At 38.1% G+C, this 22,683-nt stretch overlaps 1 protein-coding gene across 7 annotated transcripts in view; it reads left to right on the top strand.

Annotated features, from left to right (window-relative positions):
* The window catches only part of LOC121904871 (CUB and sushi domain-containing protein 3-like), a 235,399-nt gene that overhangs the window by 103,063 nt on the left and 109,653 nt on the right, over positions 1-22,683 (top strand). For all 7 annotated transcript variants that reach the window (XM_042422653.1, XM_042422650.1, XM_042422651.1 and 4 more), the window contains 4 exons: positions 1,672-1,859; positions 2,270-2,464; positions 6,650-6,766; positions 22,341-22,454. In XM_042422653.1, coding sequence (XP_042278587.1) covers positions 1,672-1,859; positions 2,270-2,464; positions 6,650-6,766; positions 22,341-22,454 — 614 coding nt within the window. The remainder of the gene's footprint in view (positions 1-1,671; positions 1,860-2,269; positions 2,465-6,649; positions 6,767-22,340; positions 22,455-22,683) is intronic.

The following is a 22,683-nucleotide window of genomic DNA, read 5'->3' as shown; positions in this document are numbered from 1 at the left end:
GAGGTATTAATGCATATATATCATGAAGACATGAACATTATTCATAAGGTACATTAGCCATAGCTTGTCCAACCCATCTGTTTGTGACTGTCAGGTATCATTTGATGAAAATCCTGTCAGCAGCAGCCTGACCAGCACAGAGATGCACAGATATTACAGCTGCAGCCTCTCAGGTGATGTCACAGTGAAAGATCTAGTCATGAGTTAGTTTAGCTTTAATTGGTTGCTTTGACTGAGTTCATAAAGCAAAACAAAACTAAAAAATGGATTTTTGGTAACAGTGGATGTCTTAATGGCTAGATGAAATGTAAAAAAGAGTTACACAGTTGCATACTTTGCATTTTAAAACAGGATTTTAAAACATTGTTTATATGATTGAAGTTATTTAAAACAATTATTAGAAAAGGAAATCCAAGAATTTAAGGTTTCTGCAGGATATGAACAGTGGCTCAGGTCTTTTTTTTTAAAAACTGAAGACATTGGGAAAAAAACAGTGTTGTCCCTTAAGTACATGGTCCAGTAGCTTACAAGATGAAGCTTTCCCTCAGCCTGTGGTATGTTTGTAACCTACCTGAAACAGAATGGAGTCAGTTCTCAGTGGATGCACAGTGGCTCAGGTTGTGCCATGGAATTGCTTGTTTTCTGTGGTGGAACCAACTATAACATCATAGTATTGAGCAAAGTTGGCCATGTGTGTTAAGCAAAGAACCTAAGTTTGAGTCCAGGTGTGTTGGGAGATAGTGAAAAAGCATTTGTACTTCTACAAATGCCTTGAGGGCAGGTATTGCTGCCACTCTGCTGAAATGTGGTGAAATAAGATTTCTGGATGAATACTCTATATTCCAGGAAGAGTTGTGATATGAGTGCAGCTCATTTCCTATGCTGAATGATATTCAGACTGTAAGCTTTACATTATTAATTGCAATCTAAGCATGTAGCAGCAAGACTGGCAAAGCTAGAAGGGCCTGAGGGCAGTCTTAGTGTTGACTGTTGAATATTATTTTTTTAGTCATTTCTGTAGGGCGAAAGAAGGAGCGTTTGCTCTTTCTGCACTCCCGCCCACTTTGCTGCTTCGTGAGGTGAAGGAGAGAAAATCACCAAGTTTTTTTTTTTTTTTTTTTTTTTTTCCCACAACTTTGTCCTTCAAAACAAACATCTAATAGAGTTAGCACAATGCCGCTTTCTCTCCTGGGAATGCCAAATGAAAGGATGGAGTTATGATTTTAAATTGGAGTTGCCTTGATCCAACTCAAATGCAATTATCTCCAAGCTATTTACATTTTTGTCATAAACCACGCTCATTATTTTGAAAACAAATGCTCCTCTCTCTCTCACTGCGGCATGTGATTTGATATACAGCGCTACGATATGAAACGATCTTTTCACACTGCATTGCCATTGCCGTCTGGGAAGATTTTGTGCCACCGCAGTGTCACAACAATTTAATCTCTTTTCACCTCTTGGGGGAGATATCTTTTTTTATCTCTTTGTCTGGAGATGCAAAACAAATCACTTGGCATGACTCACTTCTAGCACTGCGGTGCACACTCTCATTTTGAAACCCTAATGCATTCTAAATCTCTCATACAATCTGTAAAATCTGGTGGTTAAGACTTGGCAAAATAATAACTGTTTTATCTCTCATTTGTCTGTTTCTTTCACTTGTCACAGCTTCAGCATTGAGCCCAACTATGATTTCTTGTATATCTACGATGGACCAGACAGCAGCGCTCATCTGATTGGCAGTTTCCAAGACAGTAAACTTCCTGAGAAGATCGAGAGCACTTCCAACTTCATGTACTTGGCATTTCGTAGCGACGGCTCTGTGAGCTACACCGGCTTTCATTTGGAATACAAAGGTACTTAAAGGCCTGTGCAAGTGGGATTCTATAAAATTTTCACTGAATATGTTTATGTATTACAGCAAGGAATTAAGTTATATATACTGTATATATAAATAAATTAGATTATAATCTCTTTGAAGTATGCTATTGTGCACATCTGCTTTTCTAATGTTGATACCAGTTATGAGAATAGCCTCCGATTCAAACTTATCCATTTCCACCATGTTCATCTCTGCTGATATCATACTTTTTAATAACACAATTAAATACCAAATTTAAATAAAGATGAATAAATACATAAACAAAGTTAATAAAGAGACCCTAGCAGCTTGTATCAATATTTATACCTCATTCTGCTCAATTTGAAAACCCTTTCATTTTTGACAGTTGTCACTGTTCTAAAAGCTTTGCTCTTTGATTGGCAGCAAAACTGCGGGAGGCCTGTTTTGATCCAGGGAATGTGATGAATGGCACTAGAATGGGCACTGACTACAAGCTGGGATCTATGGTGACATTCCACTGTGAGGCTGGATACCTGCTGCAGGGCTACTCCACTCTGACGTGTGTCATGGGCAACAGCAAGAGACCAGAGTGGGATAGAGCCAAACCAAGCTGTCAAGGTGAGAGGCAACATTTTGACAATAACAGAAGGCCTGAGTAGTAGAGAACTGCACTCCAGCTGTTTTGGTCAATATCTGATACTATGTGATACCAGGACTGTGCTGTGTAAAAATAAGCTGAACTGTGGCGGACACTCCTCTTATGAAATGCAAGGAAATTTAACTCAGAGTAGAGAATTCTATGTTATTGATGCACAGCACTTAAATCATTGTAGATCCATTGTAAGATTTCAACTGTATACTGTGGCTGCAAATAAAATGAAAAACTTGTGTAGAGAACAGTAGTTCAGCACTAGTGAAACAGCTATGAGTTAATGTCAGAAATGTCACTGTGATGTATAAGAACAATTTAGTGTCTCTAACCTGGTGGGGTTGTTAGAAAAACAGAACAGAAGGGAGGTCAGATTGCAATACCATTAAAATGACTTCAGTGTCCCAAAACACAGCTAAACTATGTCTTGAATGGATGGCCATTCCCAAAAAAACACACTGTCTGTGTTTTTTGACATCCTCAAAAGGTTAATGACATCAATTTGTACGAATGTGAGAAGCTTAATATTATGTTTTCTTCATGTATCTTTAAACCTGTAGACAGTTTTTTACTTGTGTTTTACTGTCTTGACTTTTGCTACTTTTGCTCTTACTATGTTCAACTTGTACCCACTGTTGGGTTTGTGTTAATAAGGATAATCTGATAATGCCTTGTTCTAGTGTTAGTAACACGTGTCTAAATTACAACCTTCACTTCCATTTAATCTAAACAGTGTAATATTGGCTGGAAACAAAAAAGCATTGTTAACACATTCATGATATGCATGGCCCCAACTTCACAAGAAGTGAGGCAACCTTTATGGTAGGGCAAAATAAAATAACCTAATTAACTGAAGTACAAAAGCCACAGTATTTGATTGGTATATAGACTCTACCTGGTCTACAACATTTGTTTATTAGCTGAGACACCTTTATAAAGTCTTGACATAAACTGGTTGAGAAAATAGTCAATTTCATAGTTGTTAGAATGTTATAGTTTTACAACTGAATAGTATATTGCAAATAAAATAATATACCAATAATTCATTGTTTATTATTCACAGCTAGATCTACAGTGTAGGTATTTCACAGAGCTTTGCAGTATCAGTGATCACAGTGTCAAGGACAGAATTGAGAAAAGATTTGAGGAGTTTCAAGATAACTATCCAGAAGCTCTCCTCTCAGTAGCTTTACACTGTTTTTAATATTCCTCAACGTATTTAATCTGCCAAGAGTGAATTAAAATTCAGCTCTCGTTTTCAGCAGTGGGGAATAGAGGCACCTTCTCTTACACCAGGGACCTATTACTTCTACAGTTGGCACCTGTGTAACTTCACTGAACAGCCCAGGGTTATGTGCTTTACCAAAGGGTCCATCAGCAACTATCCATTAAGTATTTTCACTTTGAGACCAAATTTCAACTGATGACTTAACAGTCTTAAGGCTAAATCTAATCGCTTCAGCTGCCTCAACATATGACTAGCTCTTGTTCTTTAACATTATTTAGCAATTAGCTCAAGTTGATGATATATTCCAAACAAGCAAAACATACTGTTGATCAAAAAAGTCAGTAAGCACAAAAGAGACTCATTCTAACTGAGCGCTTTGTTGTTGAATGCTATGTTGGATATCCACAATCACACTTTAATTAAAAAATGCTGAATATGATGTCTGTTTAACCATTTCCTGTAATCAAATATAATATACTTTATGTACAAAAGATTTGCATTTCAGAATAAGGATTACATCTTAACTAGAGCCAGGACAATACATTGGCAGGCTTACATTATTGGCTGAAATGATCTTATCACAGAAATATCAGTATGGGTACATATGTTGATCGATATCAAATGTTTTTTTTATTTTGTGTATTTATGTAAAAAAAAATCAGATATATCTATTGTTTTTTTCCCTGTCTTGACAGTGTGCATAAAGCTCAAAAATCAATTTTTCCAATTTTTTCTTTTAATTTCCATCAAATCCACTCTCTGTCTATATTTTAGCATCTCAAACATTTACCCCTCAGTACATTAGATTTGTTCTACTGTGCTGTAACCGTTCCATCAGCTCCCATGACTGTCTAAATGAAGTGGACTGCAGGGCCTGGTCAATATCATTCAAATGTAATCCATTTAAAATCTAAAAAAACATTGTTACCACTTTATTTGCAGCTGCCTCTCTGTTTGAAATCGTACAGCATTCTCGGGTTTTTAAGGACACATATTTTGCATGGAATTTTTGTTGATGTTTTGATTGTGAAGATAATCTGAGCTCTCTTGAAGTTAAACCTAATGCAGTGGCATATTATATGGCAAATGGTGTCTTAATATCATCACATATAGATTTCGATAATAACTCACTTTTTTTCTTTTTATTCCCACCCATCAGTCTGTTACAGTTCACTGAAGGATTTTAAGTTTTACATTGTGCCAACTTCTCTTAGCTCTACACTCACTTGTCAGAATGAAACCATTAAAGCTTATCTTGAGAATCCCTTCCTTCCCTTAGTGCTGCTCTCACCTGCTGTAGATTGACAGTTCAGTGTGCCCCCCTTCCCACTAACAATATTCTCAAATTCCTCAACCACCACAGCACCATGGCTCCCATCCTGTATGACAAATCAACTTGAATCAGAATCCCACTTGCTGTCGTCACATATATTTGATTACATGCCTCTTGCTACTCCAACAACTAAACACGGATAAATTGCTGATCCATCTTTCTACATTAGCGCCTCTGCTCCCTTTTTTTTCATCTTCTCCTGTGCTGCTCAATGAAACAGCAGTGACATGTGCATTGTGTGGGCCACAGGGGGTTCAGAGCAGCTGGTTGACAGCTTCCCTCCGACAAATGAGTGTGTGTTTGTTTACAGTCGAGGCTCCCCCACCTGACGGCTCGTCCGTAAGGTCTGAGGCAACTGCGTTAGAGGGCCTCTTGGCAAATTAGGCACATCATTAACAGCTTAAAGGCAGAATGAGTAGGATTTCTCAGTTGCAGTTTGTAAACACAACATTCAAAGTTAGCCTCATCCTCCCCAGCTCAACGACACCAGAGGCGCTATCCTCCAGTGCTGCGTAATGCCACTATGTTTTCACAGACTCTGCACCCCGCACGCTGTTATTGGCTGGGGGCTACACACCCACTGCCCAAAGGCTGACATCCAGAAACGTCACGAACACAGCAAAATAAGAAAATACAGGCAAAGGGCAGAATCTCTGCAGATATAGACACCGACACTTCTAGTGAGTCACAAGTGATGATTGAGAGGGATTATTTATGTATGAGTTCATACATTGTTTTTTAGGAAAGTCCTACTCATTCGGCCTTTAAGACTTGACGCAGGAACAGGACAGACCACAGTTTATATTAATGCACCTAGTTGCCAGTTGAACCTCTGCTGACACTATGATGGTGGTGCAAGTAAAAGTTTGTGAGATACAAACATGCAGAGGTATAATTTTAGTTTAGTTTTTGAGGACAGGGTTTGGAATCCTCCTGGATGGTGCCTGTATACCTTACTACTGCTTTAGCAGCACAAACCCCATAATGCATATTACAACATGGCTTGTATATTTTTTTAATTATTAGAATTACAACAATTTCAAGTTTTTTTAATAATAATCTATCAACTTTAAAACAAGAGAAACTGAACTTCCTGACTGAAAGCCTCTTTCAGCTGAAGAGTTGCTTGTGAGTCTCTCAAAACATGCTGCCGGGTGATATGGCCTGATTAAAGTTGCTGGCGTGCGGAACTTTTGTGATGGTGTGTTTTGTTGATTGATGGTGTTTTTATATATTTTGAAGGCAAAAAATACTTTTCCTCACTGGTTGTGTCCCTCTTGGGTTTTAACCCTGTAAACACAACTCAGGCTTCCTTTTCTGTCTGTTTGCAGGTCAGTTTCCCTTTGAAAATGTTCCCAAAGTGTTTCTCAAATGTCAAATTATTTTGGTCAAAATTATATTTGTCAGCAGCTCAAAGTTCAAAGGTGACTTTTCATCTCATTTTGTGATATGAACTGCTTACCTTTACACTTGTGCCAGTTAAAATGAATTTGCTGATTGTATCTTATTGCCTTCTTTCCCCAGGTATTGTAAGCTGGTTGTTTCACATTTGTAAATTGTGCTTCTCTGTTGCTTCCCTTCCTGTCTCCACAGCTCCCTGCGGAGGTCACTTCACAGGTTCAGAGGGAACTGTGCTGTCCCCAAACTACCCACATAATTACACCAAAGGCCAGAGCTGTGTATATGACATCTTTGTCCCGGGTGACTTTGGTAAGCATTTCAAGCATTATTTCCAGTGAGTTGCAGAAAAGTCCATTTAGTTCCTGCTCATGTAGCGCAGATATCCAGGAATATTTTTACTTCAAACATGTAGCAGGAAGAGGAGGCTGGTTTCTGCAAAAGTTAATGATGAGGATAGAGAATAGTGTGTAGGTGTAAGTGAAGGGCTTACTCTCAAAGCTGGTCATAGGTAACAGAGTACTACCAAACAAAGTACTCAGACTTGCATAAATTTGTGTTTCATGCATATTAGTGTTTTGTAAGTTTGAATTGGTATGTTTGATGGTTGCAGTCATTGACACTCAGGTTACTGTAAATATGTGCCTGCTGCTGGATCGATATTCAATCTCTGTATACTTTCTTCATATCTGACAACTGAATTGGCCCATTTATAACACAAGTGAACTCAGTAAAGGCCACTGTTATACATGTTAGATTTCTATACCAACACCGCTGCACCTCTTCTGGCTGCTCCCCACTCTGATGCGTGAGTTGAAACACCACCTGAAGAATGGCAGTGTTTTGGGCTCTAGCAAGAGGCGTGAAATCAGAATAGGACCAGGCTGAACTAAAATTGATTGTGTTGACATGAAAAATTCTCTGTACTGTAGGCAATGGAGAGGAAGGTCAAGCCTGGGAGTGCTGTGGGAAGCAGACAGAGCTAGCAAATTCACAGGTCTCAGTTTATCTAAGCGCCTCTGTATATACATAATTCAACAAAGATCTCTAGAAGACCTTGATGCGCCCCTTCTCAATATTCCATGTTGGTCATAAAGAGCTGCCGAAATCGTAGGCAGAGGTTTTTATTCAGTAAAGCCCCTTGCTTATGAAACACAGATTAATCCCCTGTGTGATGATCCAGCCCGACAGTGTACATCCTCTGTTGCCATCTTCCACTGCTCATGGAGTCCAGGAACCCACAGGTTTTTTTTCTATAAATATTGCATACAAATGCAGCCTTTGCTTAAACTGCCTGCAAAAGCTTAATGGAGTGTGGAAGTCGCCAAGCAACATTCCCACCTGGGCCTGCGGATTTATTCCAAGGAGTGCAGACACAGAGGCTATTGAAAAGTCCTACTGATGATGAAAAAGATTGCTGTGGCGTGGCTTGAGGGTAATATATTCTGAGTAGTAGTATAACAAAGCAACTGGGACTCACAGCTTGGGTAGAGCAAATTGAAAATGTTGGAACTACAACATTACTATGAACACTACTATGATTTAACAAGAAATTCTAAATTTCCTAAATTAAACCATGTGCCCTTCATTTCACTAGTAATATTTGAATCTTTCATATAGAAGCTCAAGCCAGAACACTAAATGTCCTTGCACTGACATCACATCCCTAGTGGTGTGAAACAAGTTGTCTGCAGTTTTTTGCTGTAAGGACAATTGACAAAACGGATCTTTTGTACGGATCTTTTTGCATATGTAGGTGCCTTTAGAAAACTGAACACTGACTTGTAATACAGTATACAGTATATTGCAACCGAGGTACTACGCTTACATCGTTTATTGCGTGTTTATTTTAACTGAATTAGGACATTTTACTAATATTGAGTTAAATTACATTTACAATATGGCCAAGCATTATATACTGTGTTAAATCCAAAACTTTATTTTTTTTAATCTTTTGATTGAACTGTATAGAGAGAAATTATTTTTCACTGATGCAGCTTGGCAGTTGAGTCTAGCCTATAGGCAGTGTGATAGCAGAGATCACATTTCAGTGTATAGTATACAGGTAATTGAAATTACCTTAGGGAGTATGAAATGTGTGTCTTAATCTGTCCCTTATATGACCAATTGCATACCATAAGCCTTCAACACATCGTATCAGCCTGGTTGAACTGGCAGGAAAAGCTCACTTGGAAATATCATGTCATGACACTGGTCCAATGACCTTAGAGTTTTACTCCGGGGGGGGGGGGGGAGGGGTTGCAGTGTTATGTGGATGTATGTTTTTTGCTGTCAAGGTGTAGCTGCGGGGGTTTAGACAGACCTTGGTATAGATATAAGTATTGTAAAATGATTCTGAATAGTTGAAGTATGTTGTAAGCACACTGTGTTATATCTCAGAAAAGAATGGGAAGCAGTCCACTTAAAATCAATTAAACCATGTGCTCTTCATGTTTATTATGAGAACATTATAATAAACTTAGTGCCAGTACAGTGCCTGACATTATGTTTGACTGATGGTTGCCAGATTGGCAAGCAGCCATAAGCTGTTAAATCCCAGAATGAAAACTATGTTTAAATTGTTCAGAATCATAAAATGTTTTTCACTAAAGGTAAGTGGCCTAGCATTATTAATAATACAAAATAAAATTTACAGTGATAGACAGATATTTCTCAAATTGGATTGCATATTTACAAGGTAGCCTCATGAATTATTGGGGTAAATTGCATTAGGGAAAATCATTATGTTCTATACACTAAGCCTGACCAGATCTGTACTTTATCAGTCTTTGTCAGATGACAGCTATATTTGATCTGGAAATGGAGAAAACAAAGCAAGACTGGAAAGTGTTGGGCATATTTGAGGAAATAATGAACACTTTTGAGAAGGTTTTCTAGGATAACCTAGATTTCATGTCACTGTCTACAATGTCATGTTCCCAGGTCTTGACAGTTATATCTTAGAGAATTATTACAGGTTGTGAAAAAAGAGGACTCTTCCTTCAATTTTCAGCTTTGCCATTTGTGATCAGGAGTGTCAGTTAGTAAGTCACTTAGTTTTGGTTGTTTTTACATTTGGTTCTCTTGTTGCTTGTGCACATGGCTCAAGCAGTGACTGTACACTCTACAAGAGTAAAGAAAAAGCTTTTTCTTGGATAGATGATTCTACACCAATGGTGAGGAATTTAGCAATCTTTTTTTGCTGTAGTTTGTTTTTAAGTAACAGTAAGAAGCTGGTTGCCAACCAGGTGGTGGGCAGCCAGACCAAACCAAATAATTGATAGTGGTCCAAATCTAGTTGCACGGAGCAACTTGCAACTTAACCGCTGTTACGGCCAAACCCTGCAGTGCAAACCATCACCTTATGCAGGACTTTGATTTTCTTTTTTTTTTTTATAAGATTTTTGCATACATACATACAGTACAGGACCAATGCTGACGTCATAATCCACCACATTTCCTTTTCTTTGTTTTGTCTTCTGCTGCTGGTTTGCCTAAAAGCACAGGTTTACACAGCGTGTTTTAAGATTCTTTAACAGGTTGAAAGGTAGCTTAAAAAGTATGGGGAATGTTTATACATGTGTTGGATGTTGGCAGATTTTTTGTTTAGTGGGATAATAATACAGTTTGTATAGATTTACTGTATTATTACCCAAGCTGTCATGGTTTCTGTCTGGATAACTAAACAAATACTGTGGATAGGTACATACCTCTCTGTATGTGTTTTCCTTTGGACCTCATTTTGCCATGCTACCTTTTGCAGCTGATACTTACATAATGAATGCACATAATGCCTGAAGCATCGCCTCAGTCATACAAATCATTTCGTGTCTTTTTGCAAGTCCTACATGACAGACGGTATATTTACAATTTGTTTATCTGGTTTGTTCTCTTATCCTTACAGATTTAGAAGTGCATACATGTTAACATATGCATTTATGTACTGTATCCCAGTTATTGATCATAAAAATGATCAGAAAAAAAGAGCTGGCAGCAGACACCAGTGCTTAAAACACAATGTGAGCAAAGTTGTCGTTGTAAAAAGTCATAAAAAAAAGCTTTACATTCATTTGTGAGCCATCATTTCTTGGTACCTCAGCAGTTATTCAGCTCTGTGCATAGCTTATTTTACTTTGCACCATTCAGATATCATTAAGGTACAACGTTCATCTGTCTTGCCCTTTAATGTTTAATTATTCTGTCAGAAATAATGGTTGTAGTCATATTTCAAACAATCTCTGCTTCTTCCTTAAAGAGATGAATTATTCATGGCACTCAACCTTCGCCTTGGGCACTGCTTGTAAACATACTGACATACACTGCCCCACAGGAATTCACTCTTGTTTACACCAAGTTCAGTGGCCAGTGTATAACTTTTTTTGGTTCCATACTTCCAGCAGAGTATGGTAAGGAAACTGACGGGCAACATATTTTGACAAGATAAAATCCCACATGTGCAGGCGCACAGGAAAAATGAAATTAAAAGAAACAAGTGGACGTACACTTATCTTTGACAAATATTCAAAACTATTCTTCTATAAAAAACTTTAAATTGATTTTTTTCATTGTAAGTTTTTATGGTTTGCATTTAGCCTCAAGGATTTGTTTGCTCTGTGCTGTCTCCTTTGTGAATGTGATTTTTTCTTTTTTCTTTTTTGCAAAGCAAATCGTGCTCTTTTTTGGTTTGAGTTGGATGATGCAACTATTCCCAATGAGATGTAGAAACCCACATCTATATTCACTCCAAAGATAATTTACTTTGTAGATAACCTTTGAAATCAACTCTGGATATAAAAATCTTTTCAAAAACGAGATGATTGTCAGAGTCTTAAGTTGAAAATCGAGGCTATCTGCTAATGCTTTCCTTGTAACTTGTAGCAGTAGTATCACTATATTAACCTAACTCTAACTCTAACTCTGGTCCAAATTTTTGAAGTAAATGGAATAACCAACATAATTGTGGTTAACTTTGCAAAAGTTGTATTTCATCCTATGGTAGTGTCTCACTGGAAGGATGCTTATAATGAATCATTGGTGAATTCGATTTCATAGACACAACATTCACTCACCTCTGCCCTAGGCTTTTTATGGCTCCAGTGTATGAGTCTATATAATACTAACAACAACATATGCATAATGGTTGCCACAGAATGTGTCAGGAGGCGAGACAGGAGCACTGACAGATTGCAGTAATAAATCTGGGCTGTAACAAGATGGACAGAGAACGAGTGAGAGAGACTGTGGAGACTGCAAGAGGTAAAGGGAGTGAGTCTAACTCTGAGAAAGAGGCACATAGATCTTGGCTCAGTGTGGAAGTCTCAGAGAGAACAAGTTCGATGGAGAGGGTGATAATGAGAGGGAGAATTATAATGAGTGAGACAGGGAATGAGACAGAGGGAGAGAGAACTGAGGGCTGCTGAGAACGATTATAAAAACGTTGACCCTGGGGGCTGATTGTTGACTCATCAGTGATGTTCGCTGGAGAGTAAGATTATGCCTGGGGCCACCTCAGTACATGACTTGCTACATCCCACACAAAAACCATTACCTTGTCTGTCTGCTTCAGCTTACAGTGTATACACTAGACAGAATGTGATTAACCCAATATGAACTGTACGCTGTTTTCCGGCCCTACATTGACTTGTGATGCATTTTTGCTATAAGGCTCCACAGGTGCACGTCTGTGGATATGTAATTAGAGAGTCTGCCTCTGTCAGATTTGAGTGTGTCGAGCACACAGTTTACTGCATTGACTGGATTTGACAACCTGTGGTTTTCAAGTTGATGAGATTCTGGGTACCCATTGTGTCAGTGCAGTGGCTTGTGCTAGTTGTCAGATACGCCCCCTAAAGAGTTCTGTATGCTGTTCCAAGAGTCAACAAGTAAAAGTGATGATAAAGACCCTAGCAAAAAAATAAATAAATAAATAACTAAAAGTGGAGAAAGAGTGCAGCAACTAAAAGAAGCCAGTTATACATCCTTGTCCTCTTTTTCCCCCTTTCTTCTCTCTTGAAGTGACCAATACTTACAGCCTTCAATCCACAGAGGGAGTTTTTACCCAAGATAGAAGCTTAATGCACTGTATGCAGCTTGTGCCAAGGTGCAGCCACATAGTCCCTGCCAAAAGGGCTGATGCAATTTCACTGTGATAATGGGTCATTAAAAATATATATGTCTGTGCTGTCATACAATCCCTCTGGTTTCTGTAAATGAGGCTTGTGTATGCTGTCAGAGCCCAGAATCTCAGAAGGCCTGTGCCGCCACAAAGCAAAGACGACAGGTACCTACTCCATAATTCATAGCCAGAAGGACAAACATATGCTGCCATTTTCCTTACCTTTCACTGTTGCCTGTGCTGTGAGTGTCTTTAGTATCTTATCTGGGCTTTGTGCATATTTTGCGTTAAAGCACATGTAGCTAATGCAGTGGCGGTGGGTAAAAAAAATGGGGTTGCATTCCATTCCAGTTACATTAGTGGTGTCCTGAGCTATTGCTTTTCACAGCATGGTCCAATGATAGCTTACCAGAGTGGGCGTGTACCAGTAGGAACTTCTGTTTCCTACCTATTTAATTTCTGCAGTCATGGCCATATAGCTTAACAGACCAAAAATGTTCTTGTTAAATATGACTCAATTGCAAACAGATTGTAGTGTAGAGGAAAGTGGTTATTAACACATAAGCAGTTCACAAACAAAACAAACGGAGAAAAAAAGGATATCAGTGTAATATCAGCTATTAGACCATCAGTGGTCATATATCACAGACAATAAGTTTGAATCCACCTGTTTCCAGTGCACATGAATTTGCAGTTTAAAAAAAATATTTTTGTTTTTGTCTGATTCAGTAAGTCAGGGCTCGAATCCCATTGCAGACTCAGTCAATACATATATATATAGCTAATAGGCACTGATAGTGCATCAGGCATACAAACAGCATCAAGCAATAAAAAAAAAAATCTCAGTGACATCAGAAAGCAGAACATCATCATCATAAACATTATTAACATAGGGGAAAGGCAACAGGGTCCAACGCACCCTTTTAATCATGGCAGTGTACTAAAGCCATCAGTGCTCTGCTCACACTTTTGTTGCATGCCTGCTGCCACAAGCTATGCCACTGCTGCAGCTGTTCATATAGCACTTCAAAAGCTCCACCTCCAACCCCAGCATCCACCCGTAGGCTGTGAGTCCCCTAGGGGGGGAAGTTAGTATCATCACTCCCCACTCCCCGCTGTGCTGAGTTTGATGTTTCCTTGTGGGGAGCGTCAAGGTCAGAGCCTAGACGCCAAACATTAATGCTATACATATTCTACATTTACATAATAATCTATTTCACATGAGTTGGCTGACTGTAGCCACTTAGCCTTGAATATTTCATCCAAAATCCTGCATTTCGGCTGACAGTGTCAGATATCCATCGTCTGATACAGCTGAAATGCAGAATTTTTACATGACATTTCCTTAACTCAATACATGATAATCAGACAAGCATTCATGTTATTGTTTTTTGCAGTGTTTTCTTGCATTGGTAGCAGTAACCTCAGCTGGAAACCAACCCAAGAAGTTGGTCTGTCAAGTTGAATATTTTTAACAATTTAAGCATTTGAAACAAGCACATGCCATCCAGGGTTCCTGCTGCCTTTAAGTGGGATTCATTCAGCAAAAGAGGAACATGTTGCTTTGCCAGTCACAACAGCACACTGTCCACAGTCAATATGTATGTATGTATGCCATATGGCATAATTTTGTGGATTTAAGTTAAAAGTATGCATATTTAGTACATAAGCAGGAGTTCTCGTAACTAGAGTTACTAATACTGTAGATATCATGATGCAGATATATTGCAAAGATCTGTTTTTAAACCTTTAACTTAAGAATGGCTTTTCTCTCTCCATCCATTTTTCTATGTGCTCTTTTTTGCAAGTAACACTGTAATGGTGATTTATTTTTAGTAAGATTTAATGGCTTGGCACTTCAATCCTCCACTTGTTTGTGTACAATTTGCTACGTAAATTAATTTGACCACAAAGTCTTGAGTCATCCTGAGGTATTTGTATGCGGATAGCATGAGGAAACCATATGAATCCTTGTTTTGAGGCAACAGTGATAATCTTTTAGCCCCTACCTGTGACAAAAGTAGCACTACTGATAAACAAAACCCAAAGGCAATTTAGGAGCAGGTTGGTTTGTTCACATTAAATAGTAACAAAGAAAAAAAAATACAACAAGCATTACAGATTTCTGCAGTTCATCAAGGATCCCTAGCAAAAACACAGTCTCAGTAACGTACTGTAGATGCATAGTTACTGGTGAGCATTATACATGTATGTCTCTCAAATTAGCATGAATATTTTTGTACAGCGAGAGTCTTAGTGTTTGACAGCTCCTCAGTAACACATGTTTAACAAGATATAAATGAACAGCATTTCTCTCTTGCAACCAGTTCATGTACCGTATGAGCAAGATAATACACTGGAGAGGATCTCTTGCGTTGTGAAATTTCCTGCCTTGCTGGCATACATGAGTTGTAGGATAATCCATCAACTACATACACAGACCACTGAAAACACTCAACAGACAAGTGATCTAGTGGGTGATGTTCATTCGTTCTGTAGGAGAAAGATCAAATAGCAGCGGGGTGAGAGACGGAGACTGAAAGAGCCTTTCTAAGATTATGACATTTGTCTTCCCTGCTGTATTGTAACGATCCTATCTGCAGCACATGCCCTTGTCTTTGACAGGGGAAGGACTCCATCCCAAAAGCAGAAAAGATAAAGAAGCCAGATGAAAACTGAAAAGTGCAGCCAAAGTTTATAGCGAAGGGGCAATAACGTTAAGCCAATCAGATACGTTATCTATTCTCCTGCCTCTTCTGCTCTTGTTTTCTCTGTATACAGGAGGTCTTATGTTTTTTGTTTTCTCTGAGACTGTCCCAACCTTTAACAGAACAGCTTTTTTTCTTAGCTTTTAAACAGTTAGGTTACCCATGTCAGTGAAGTTCATTGTCATATTGTCTGGTGTGTACAATATGTTCTCAGGTCTGATTTTGATCAAATAGAGTCAACCTCAAAACACTTGTCTTATCTGATCTCAGTAATGAGATTGGATAAAAATGTTGACAAAAATGTGGCCACAATATTGAATTTACAAAGTCATTAATTTCCTACATTCCCATCAGTGTGCCACTATATATGGGTATACAATGTAGTAACCTTGAGGAAAAACAAGCCATTTGGACCAAATGGTCGTTCATCATCAGTCCAAACTTTGTTGCTGAAACAGTTCTGGACTGAAAGTTCTGTCTCCATAGAACTGGGAATCTCTGTGGGCTAGATTTACTTATATCTTTGCGCCAGTTTCTCAGGCCTCAAACACATGCTATATTTATATATCAAGGTTTCCACCAGTGTTATATTGTATAAAAGTCCAATGGCCCACCGGGCCTGAGTTGACCCTCTGCCAGGCTGAGCATTGGGGAATTTAAAAAAAAAAAAGTATTTTAATATGTTTTCTAAACTGTAGCGTACTGAGCTGTACGTAGCGAGTGTGGGGTCGAGAGAGAAACTGTGTTTGTGACGGTGAGGCTGCAGCGACTGGAGCAGAAAGTATGAAGTTAGTAGTATAGCTGTAAACAGTGCAGTGTGTGTACAGTTCAGGCTATTTGTCAGTGTATGAATACTACAACTCCTTAAGACCCAAGCCAAGTTCCCATGTCTTGCTTGTTTCTTCTGAAAAGAAACACCAAGACCCAGCGAGACATAAGAGCAGCTGCTCGCTAACAGCTATGTGTGTTTACAACAGAGAGCAGGAGGGAGGACAGATGTCTCACTCTGCTACTCTGTGCTGCGACTCTGCTGAGTCACAGAGCAGACACTTTCAGTTTATAATTGTAGCGTCCGTCGTCCGACTAAGTATTGATAACGCGCTTAATACTTCACAAATAAGAATTTTTTTATTTGATGAACGTGGGTGCTGATACATGAAAATGAACTAATTGGGTTTTATATATATATATATATATATATATGTATATATAAACAAAACAGTGGTTGGGAAGTAATATAATCAGTGTGTGCCTGTATATCACACAGTAACACATGGTAAAACGTTTTGCTCAGGAACGCATGTGCATTTAAGGGAGAACCACGCAAATAATAGGTGAAGTTAATAGCAGTTGATTATGTATTCCACTGAATTTACTAATGTCAGTTATTTTACGAGCCACAAGGAAGGCTGTGTTAGGGAAAAAGAACATGCATCAAATATAAGCTTGTATATAACCAAAAGGAAAAAAAAAGATTATTTCAAATAAAAATTAAGCAATTAGTCTTAATTAACATAATATCTGATACTGTAACTATAACACAAACAAATAGGAGACTTGACCCTCTACAGGCTCCAGCTTAACTTTTTTTTTTGTGGATTGGGTATTGGTGACAACGGGCCAATCTGGTGTCGGATACCAGTATTTTAATAGATAACAATTCAGTAAATTTATATCTATGTATTTATGTGTTACATTTTGTTTTACAAACTTAGAAAAGCAATGTTTAAGTGAAGCCTGATGTTGCCTTACTCATAAAAGGAGGATCCCAGTCTCTTTCACACAGTGAGGCATACAGCTTATTAATTAATAGCTTATTAATTAAACACTGGTTTTGGATTGGTACTTGGTATCAGCCGATACGCAAAGCCCAGGTATCTCTATTGGGACTTAAAAAGTCAGATCGGTGCATCCCTGTCAGTTAATATCCTTTTGTGTCCCATGAACGTGTTTATTACCTCTAAATGTATTATTAATGAAGTACATGCTAAAAAATTATTATATAATATAAGTTATAGGTAACATGTTGAGTAGTAGCCCAGCATTTTCTCTCAGGTGAAGTTGGCTAAGGCAAATATTTTGGAATCAAGATCACTATGTTAACATTTCTTTTCTGAGCTTAGTGATGTTAAAGAAATCTGAGTTCTGAAGTGTGTCTATGAGCTCACCGTCACTCGCAGAATGTGTCTAGAGGGCAGTCCCAGACGCAGTCCAGGAGCTGACTGCATAATGAACTGCTGTTTTAGTAAATGAGATGGTGAATACGCACAGGTTAGCGCAACATTATTTTAATTATTTTTAGTAAATCTGGCCCACAATTTATTTAACATTTATTTATACAGGGTAGGTTGGCTGAGTATACATGCTGGTAAACTGCAATAACAACAATAAGACAGTGTTATTAATAAAATAACATAGACATATAAAAACTTCTTTGCAGTTTTGCACACACAGCGAATTGTAATATGTTAGATGTATTTGGTTTTGGCAAATAAAATCACAAAACTCTCGTTGAACAGAGAAGTGGATAGGCTTGTCTACACAGGAAACGTTTCAGTTATTTTTTTTTCAGTAACACTAAATTTTAACCTTTTCTTTTTGTAGCTTATAGCATTCAAAAATTGAGAAACAAGGTTGAAAATGTCAGGCAAAGCTGTTGGAATAGCCAGTATGAATGGTGGATTCCTGTTGCCAGGTAGGCACGGTGCAGGCTGGTTGTCATGGTGTAACAGTGTGAGGATGTTTTCTCGGCGCACATAACTCACCTTAATACTATTTGAGAACACCATTCAGACACCACAACAACATTGTTACTGACCAGGTGCATCCATTCATTGCCACAGTCTACACTTTTTCAAATGGATACTTCCAGCAAGATAACAAGCCTTGTCACAAAGCACTCATCATCCCAAAATGGTTCCACAAACATGACAGTGATTTTAATTTACTTCACTTCCCTGCACTTTCTCCAGATCCTAGCTCAATAGAGCACCTTTGAGATGTGATGGCAAGGGATTTTCACAGTGTGAATGTGCTAGCAAATGTCTGCAGGAACTGTGTGTATTGAGTCAGAATGAACCAAGAAGTGGGAACCATCACGTTGTTGAATCTATGCCTCAAAGAATTTAGGCTGCTTTGAAGCAAAAGTCTTTTACGTAATACTAGCTAGGTTTATCTTATCAAGTGAATATAAAGCGTTCACTGTATATGACTGTGGTCTTCTTATAATTCCTCCCTTTACTGTAAATGACTCTAATGTATGACCATCCATCTTTTCTTGATTGCTTTAATCACATGATTAATTTAAACAGCCCCCTGAATCCATTAATGTCTGGCAGAAACCTCCAAGGATGGTAGACACCATCGCGACCTTTTGTCAGATTTTTTAAAATGACTGCCTTCAAAATGAGGAAAATTAGATTATCATCACATGAGAGTAAGATTAACCTGTAATTGTACATTTTTGCATTATCTAAGCCCAGCAGGCATAGTGGTATGAGATACAAGAATGCACTAATATCAGGATCTAATACCCAAAGAGGTATGGAAATGAGATTGGAGAGACTTAACTGCTTTGGGATAATTCAAGGTGAAGATTCGGGCATGAAAATGTTGTCCATTGTCCAAGTGCATTGTGTTATACTACCATGACTAGACCCAGAGGACAAAAGATTCATCATAGTCCTGCATAAATTAGGTAACAAGTTTACAATGATTTATTGACTTAATATGTGGACGTGATTACAGCAAAGGAGCAGATTGGAGTCATGCATGGCTGGATTTAGATTAGAGGCAGAAATGAGCGACACTGTACTTGTGAGAGTGTGTATACGTGCGCTGGTGTTTGAGTCTGTGTGTGTGTGTGTGTGTGTGTGTGAGAGTGTTGGCAAAGCAGGGGAGTGCAGCCTATTCAATAAGCACGGTGTTGGTATGCTAATACCACAGCAGTGAGCTGTCCCTAAGGGTAAAATCATCTCTTATTCAGACTGGTTCAGCCATAGGCATTCTCACTTCTCAACAGATAAAGAAACAGGGCTGCGTGTGCTGCTCTGTGTGACAGCACCTTTTTCTGTGTACATGTGTGCTTGTGGATTTGTAATTTTTTTTTTTTTTTTTTTTTGCTTGTTTTGAGTTTCCTTTTCATTTTTTCTTTGGCTGCTCTGTGTTCAGTCTGTCATGTCACATAGTAGAAGTAATAATGCACCCATAGAAATAAAAATTGTTACGCCTACCTCCGCATTCCCTCCTTCCTGCTTGCTCCATGCGTTCAGCACTGTTTTTTGATCAGCTTGTTGGCGGTCAGTCCAAACCATCGTCTCTTGGGACATAAGGTGAAGGATTGCTTCCAGTGGCTGTTAGGGGGCAGTTTCTTACTCGGCTTCTCATTCTTTTTCTGTCTGTGTCTGTCTTACGTAGTTATGTGGCAGGTATAATGGTTTTACAGTGCTACACTATGAGGCTACATACCGGAGGAGATCCGTACTGCTACAAAGTGAAAATGACAGGAAGCTGTTCCATAATTCATAGCCAGAAGGACAAGCATATGCTGCCATTTTTTACCTTTAGCTGTTGCCTCTGTTACCAGTGTTTTTTTATACCTTCTCAGCTGGGTTTCATGTGTATTTTGCCAGAAGGCATGTGGCTGTAGCTAACACATTAGCGAAAGCTATTACTGGGCGTAAACAGGCTTTACTTACTTTCATTTATCAGTATGCCATTTGAAGTCTGCTCTTCACAACATGGCCCAATTATAGTTAACCTGTCTGTCTGTGTACCAGTTGGAGCAGCTACTTTCACTAGTTTTAAACTTGTCACTTTATTTTGATTACAGGTTCAACTCAGTTGTGTTGTTACAATGTTAGTTTTTTGTCGTTTTTTTATTTAATTTAGCTGCAGCTAAGATGCAAGAAGTGCAATATCTCTTTTCTCAAACAGGTTTATTATTGTTTTTGAAGACAAACATTGAATTTTTTCTTTCTATTTACAGAAGTGATAAAGATAAATGCTTTATGAAGCCACATATACTTTAGGAATTAAAGTCGTTGCTATTTCTCACAGATTAAAGACTTTTCAAAAACAGGGTCATATTTCATACTAATAATCTCTCTTTCCCAGAGCTATGACAGTGTTAATTGTTGACTATTATTCTTTTAAATTACCATTTTTTTTTAAAATCATCCCCCTACACACTGAATCATTGAAACTGAATGAGATTGTATCCATTTTCATGGGAGGGTAAAATACATTTTTTTAAATACATATTTTTAAATATCTGCAAGTACATAAAGAATGTGTAGCTTTCACGAGATGCCTGTGCAGTGGATTTGCCTACACAGTCATGCACAAGTGCACAAACACACAGCGTTTCAAAGAAGTAGTGATCCAGTAGGCCATGTCTATTAATTTGGTTGGAGAAAGATCAGATTATTTCCAAGGGTGTGTAAACATTGATATAATCAGGAATGCTTAATTGGAAATATTCATGCAGGAAATTATATAAATTCTCTGTTCATTATCATACGTTCTCAGTAGTTTCCCTCACTGCTTTTCACTGAGGATAAGATTTAATTATTACTTTTGTGATAAACAACAATGTTCTCGCATGACATGTCATTAGGTAAAGGCTGTTTAATTGAATTCAAGGTCAGACTCGTCTACATTGTCCAGATGCCCTCTCTCGACAGTTCACAGGACATGACACTGTATCAGCTGGGGGGCTTATAATAGTAACCTGCACAGTGGTCTTTATTCATTCTTTATTATTTACTAAGTGTCGTCAGAATAAGAGTTTTTCTGGACAACTCGTTAAATTGTTTTTAACATGGGTCTTAACTCTGGAGTGTCACAACTGAGGAAGCAAAAACAGTGCATCTCATACTAAAGTATAACACTCTGTATTGTGTGAAAGCTGTTTTGCACATGTGAAATGCCACACGGCATGGAGTGGGAAGGGAAAATTCAAAGGGATTATATAATTATTGGTTGTTGAGAAAAAGTCACATAAAGGTTTGCAGTAGGTGGGCAGATATTACTTTGCTTGAGGAAATTGTGACCTATAAAAAGCTACATGCCACTAAGCATGTTTCACTAAAAGTCAGAATTTATATTGCATTTGTCAACGATTGACTTCACATTTGTATTGTTTCTTAACAATGGTGTCAATGGAGTGTGTGTGTGTGTGTGTTTGTCCACGTTAAGTCTATGGCTCATTTCCAGCTCAATAAAGAAACATGGTAGAGCTGGTTGGTATAGATGAGCAATACCTTTATAAAATCTAAATAATAATTTAGATTAACCAGCCTAAACACTGTTTGAATATGAACCAACCCGTACTAACATCCTTTCATTTCACATTATTATTCATTCTTAATAATGTTTTAGAAAGAAAAAAAGATTTAAAGTACAACTTAAGTGTCAAAATAATTAAGATTTTTAGATAGTGATGTTACGATTGAGTGAAAGCAGGAGTGGCTGACCGTGTGTGTTTATTGGAAGAGTTACAGTGCATCACAGTAAGTCTAAAAAAAAAAAGGAATTGTGATAGAAAAAAGTCTTCCCTCAGCATGGAAAAACTGGTTCAGCACAGATAGGGGAGATTGCAGGCTTCTCTATGCAGCATTCTCACACACTATCTGTCCAACGTCCCTGAGTGAATAAGTGTGGCACCGCTACATGGCAGCAGTGCTTTTAAGTGAATCAGTCTTATTAGATCTTTAAAGGCAAATATACTTCAGACAAGAGACATTTAGTAAAACAGAAATCTGCAAAATATATTTAAAGTGTGTTACGACTAATCGTTTGGATATAAATGTGTCCATGGTGCCCTTATAGGGAGAGAAACATGCAAATTAGATTAGACACATGACCCCTCAGGGAAAAGGGTTTGTGACTGGTTCATGGTGTTAGCTTTCAGACTCTTTCAAAATTGAAAAGATGAAACAGTTTTATTTCTCACCAGCTTATCTGATTGACATATCATTTTTGATTTGCTACAGAATCACCTTTGATGTGCTATACAGTACGTTCACCTGCTTTTTTTCTCCCGTACCTCCTTTCTTTGCAGTGCTGTTTGGTCAGTTTGTGGTATTCCAGACGCTGACCAGTGATGTGGTTGAGATCTATGATGGATCTTCCATAGATTCAGCCCTTCTATCCTCCATCTATGGATCACACTCAGGTAAAAACATAACTAAAAATCTTGAAGTCTAGTGTCTTATTTTATGTATGCTACTAGCTCACAGGTATGAGTAGTCCTTTCAAGCACAGCATTTTGCATTACAGTCAAGACAGCAAATCCATTTTTGTTTGATTCAAATCCAATAACTATTTTTCACAGACAAATTAAAAGTCTGAAATCAGCTCTATACTGGCAAGGATAAAGATTTTTTTTTTCCATTCTTACATTT

The sequence above is a fragment of the Thunnus maccoyii genome, chromosome 10 (assembly GCF_910596095.1).
Source record: "Thunnus maccoyii chromosome 10, fThuMac1.1, whole genome shotgun sequence".
In the NCBI taxonomy this organism is placed as follows: Eukaryota; Metazoa; Chordata; class Actinopteri; order Scombriformes; family Scombridae; genus Thunnus; species Thunnus maccoyii.
The sequence above is the reverse complement of the archived record's forward strand: the minus strand, read 5'-3'. Positions and strand labels throughout refer to the sequence as shown.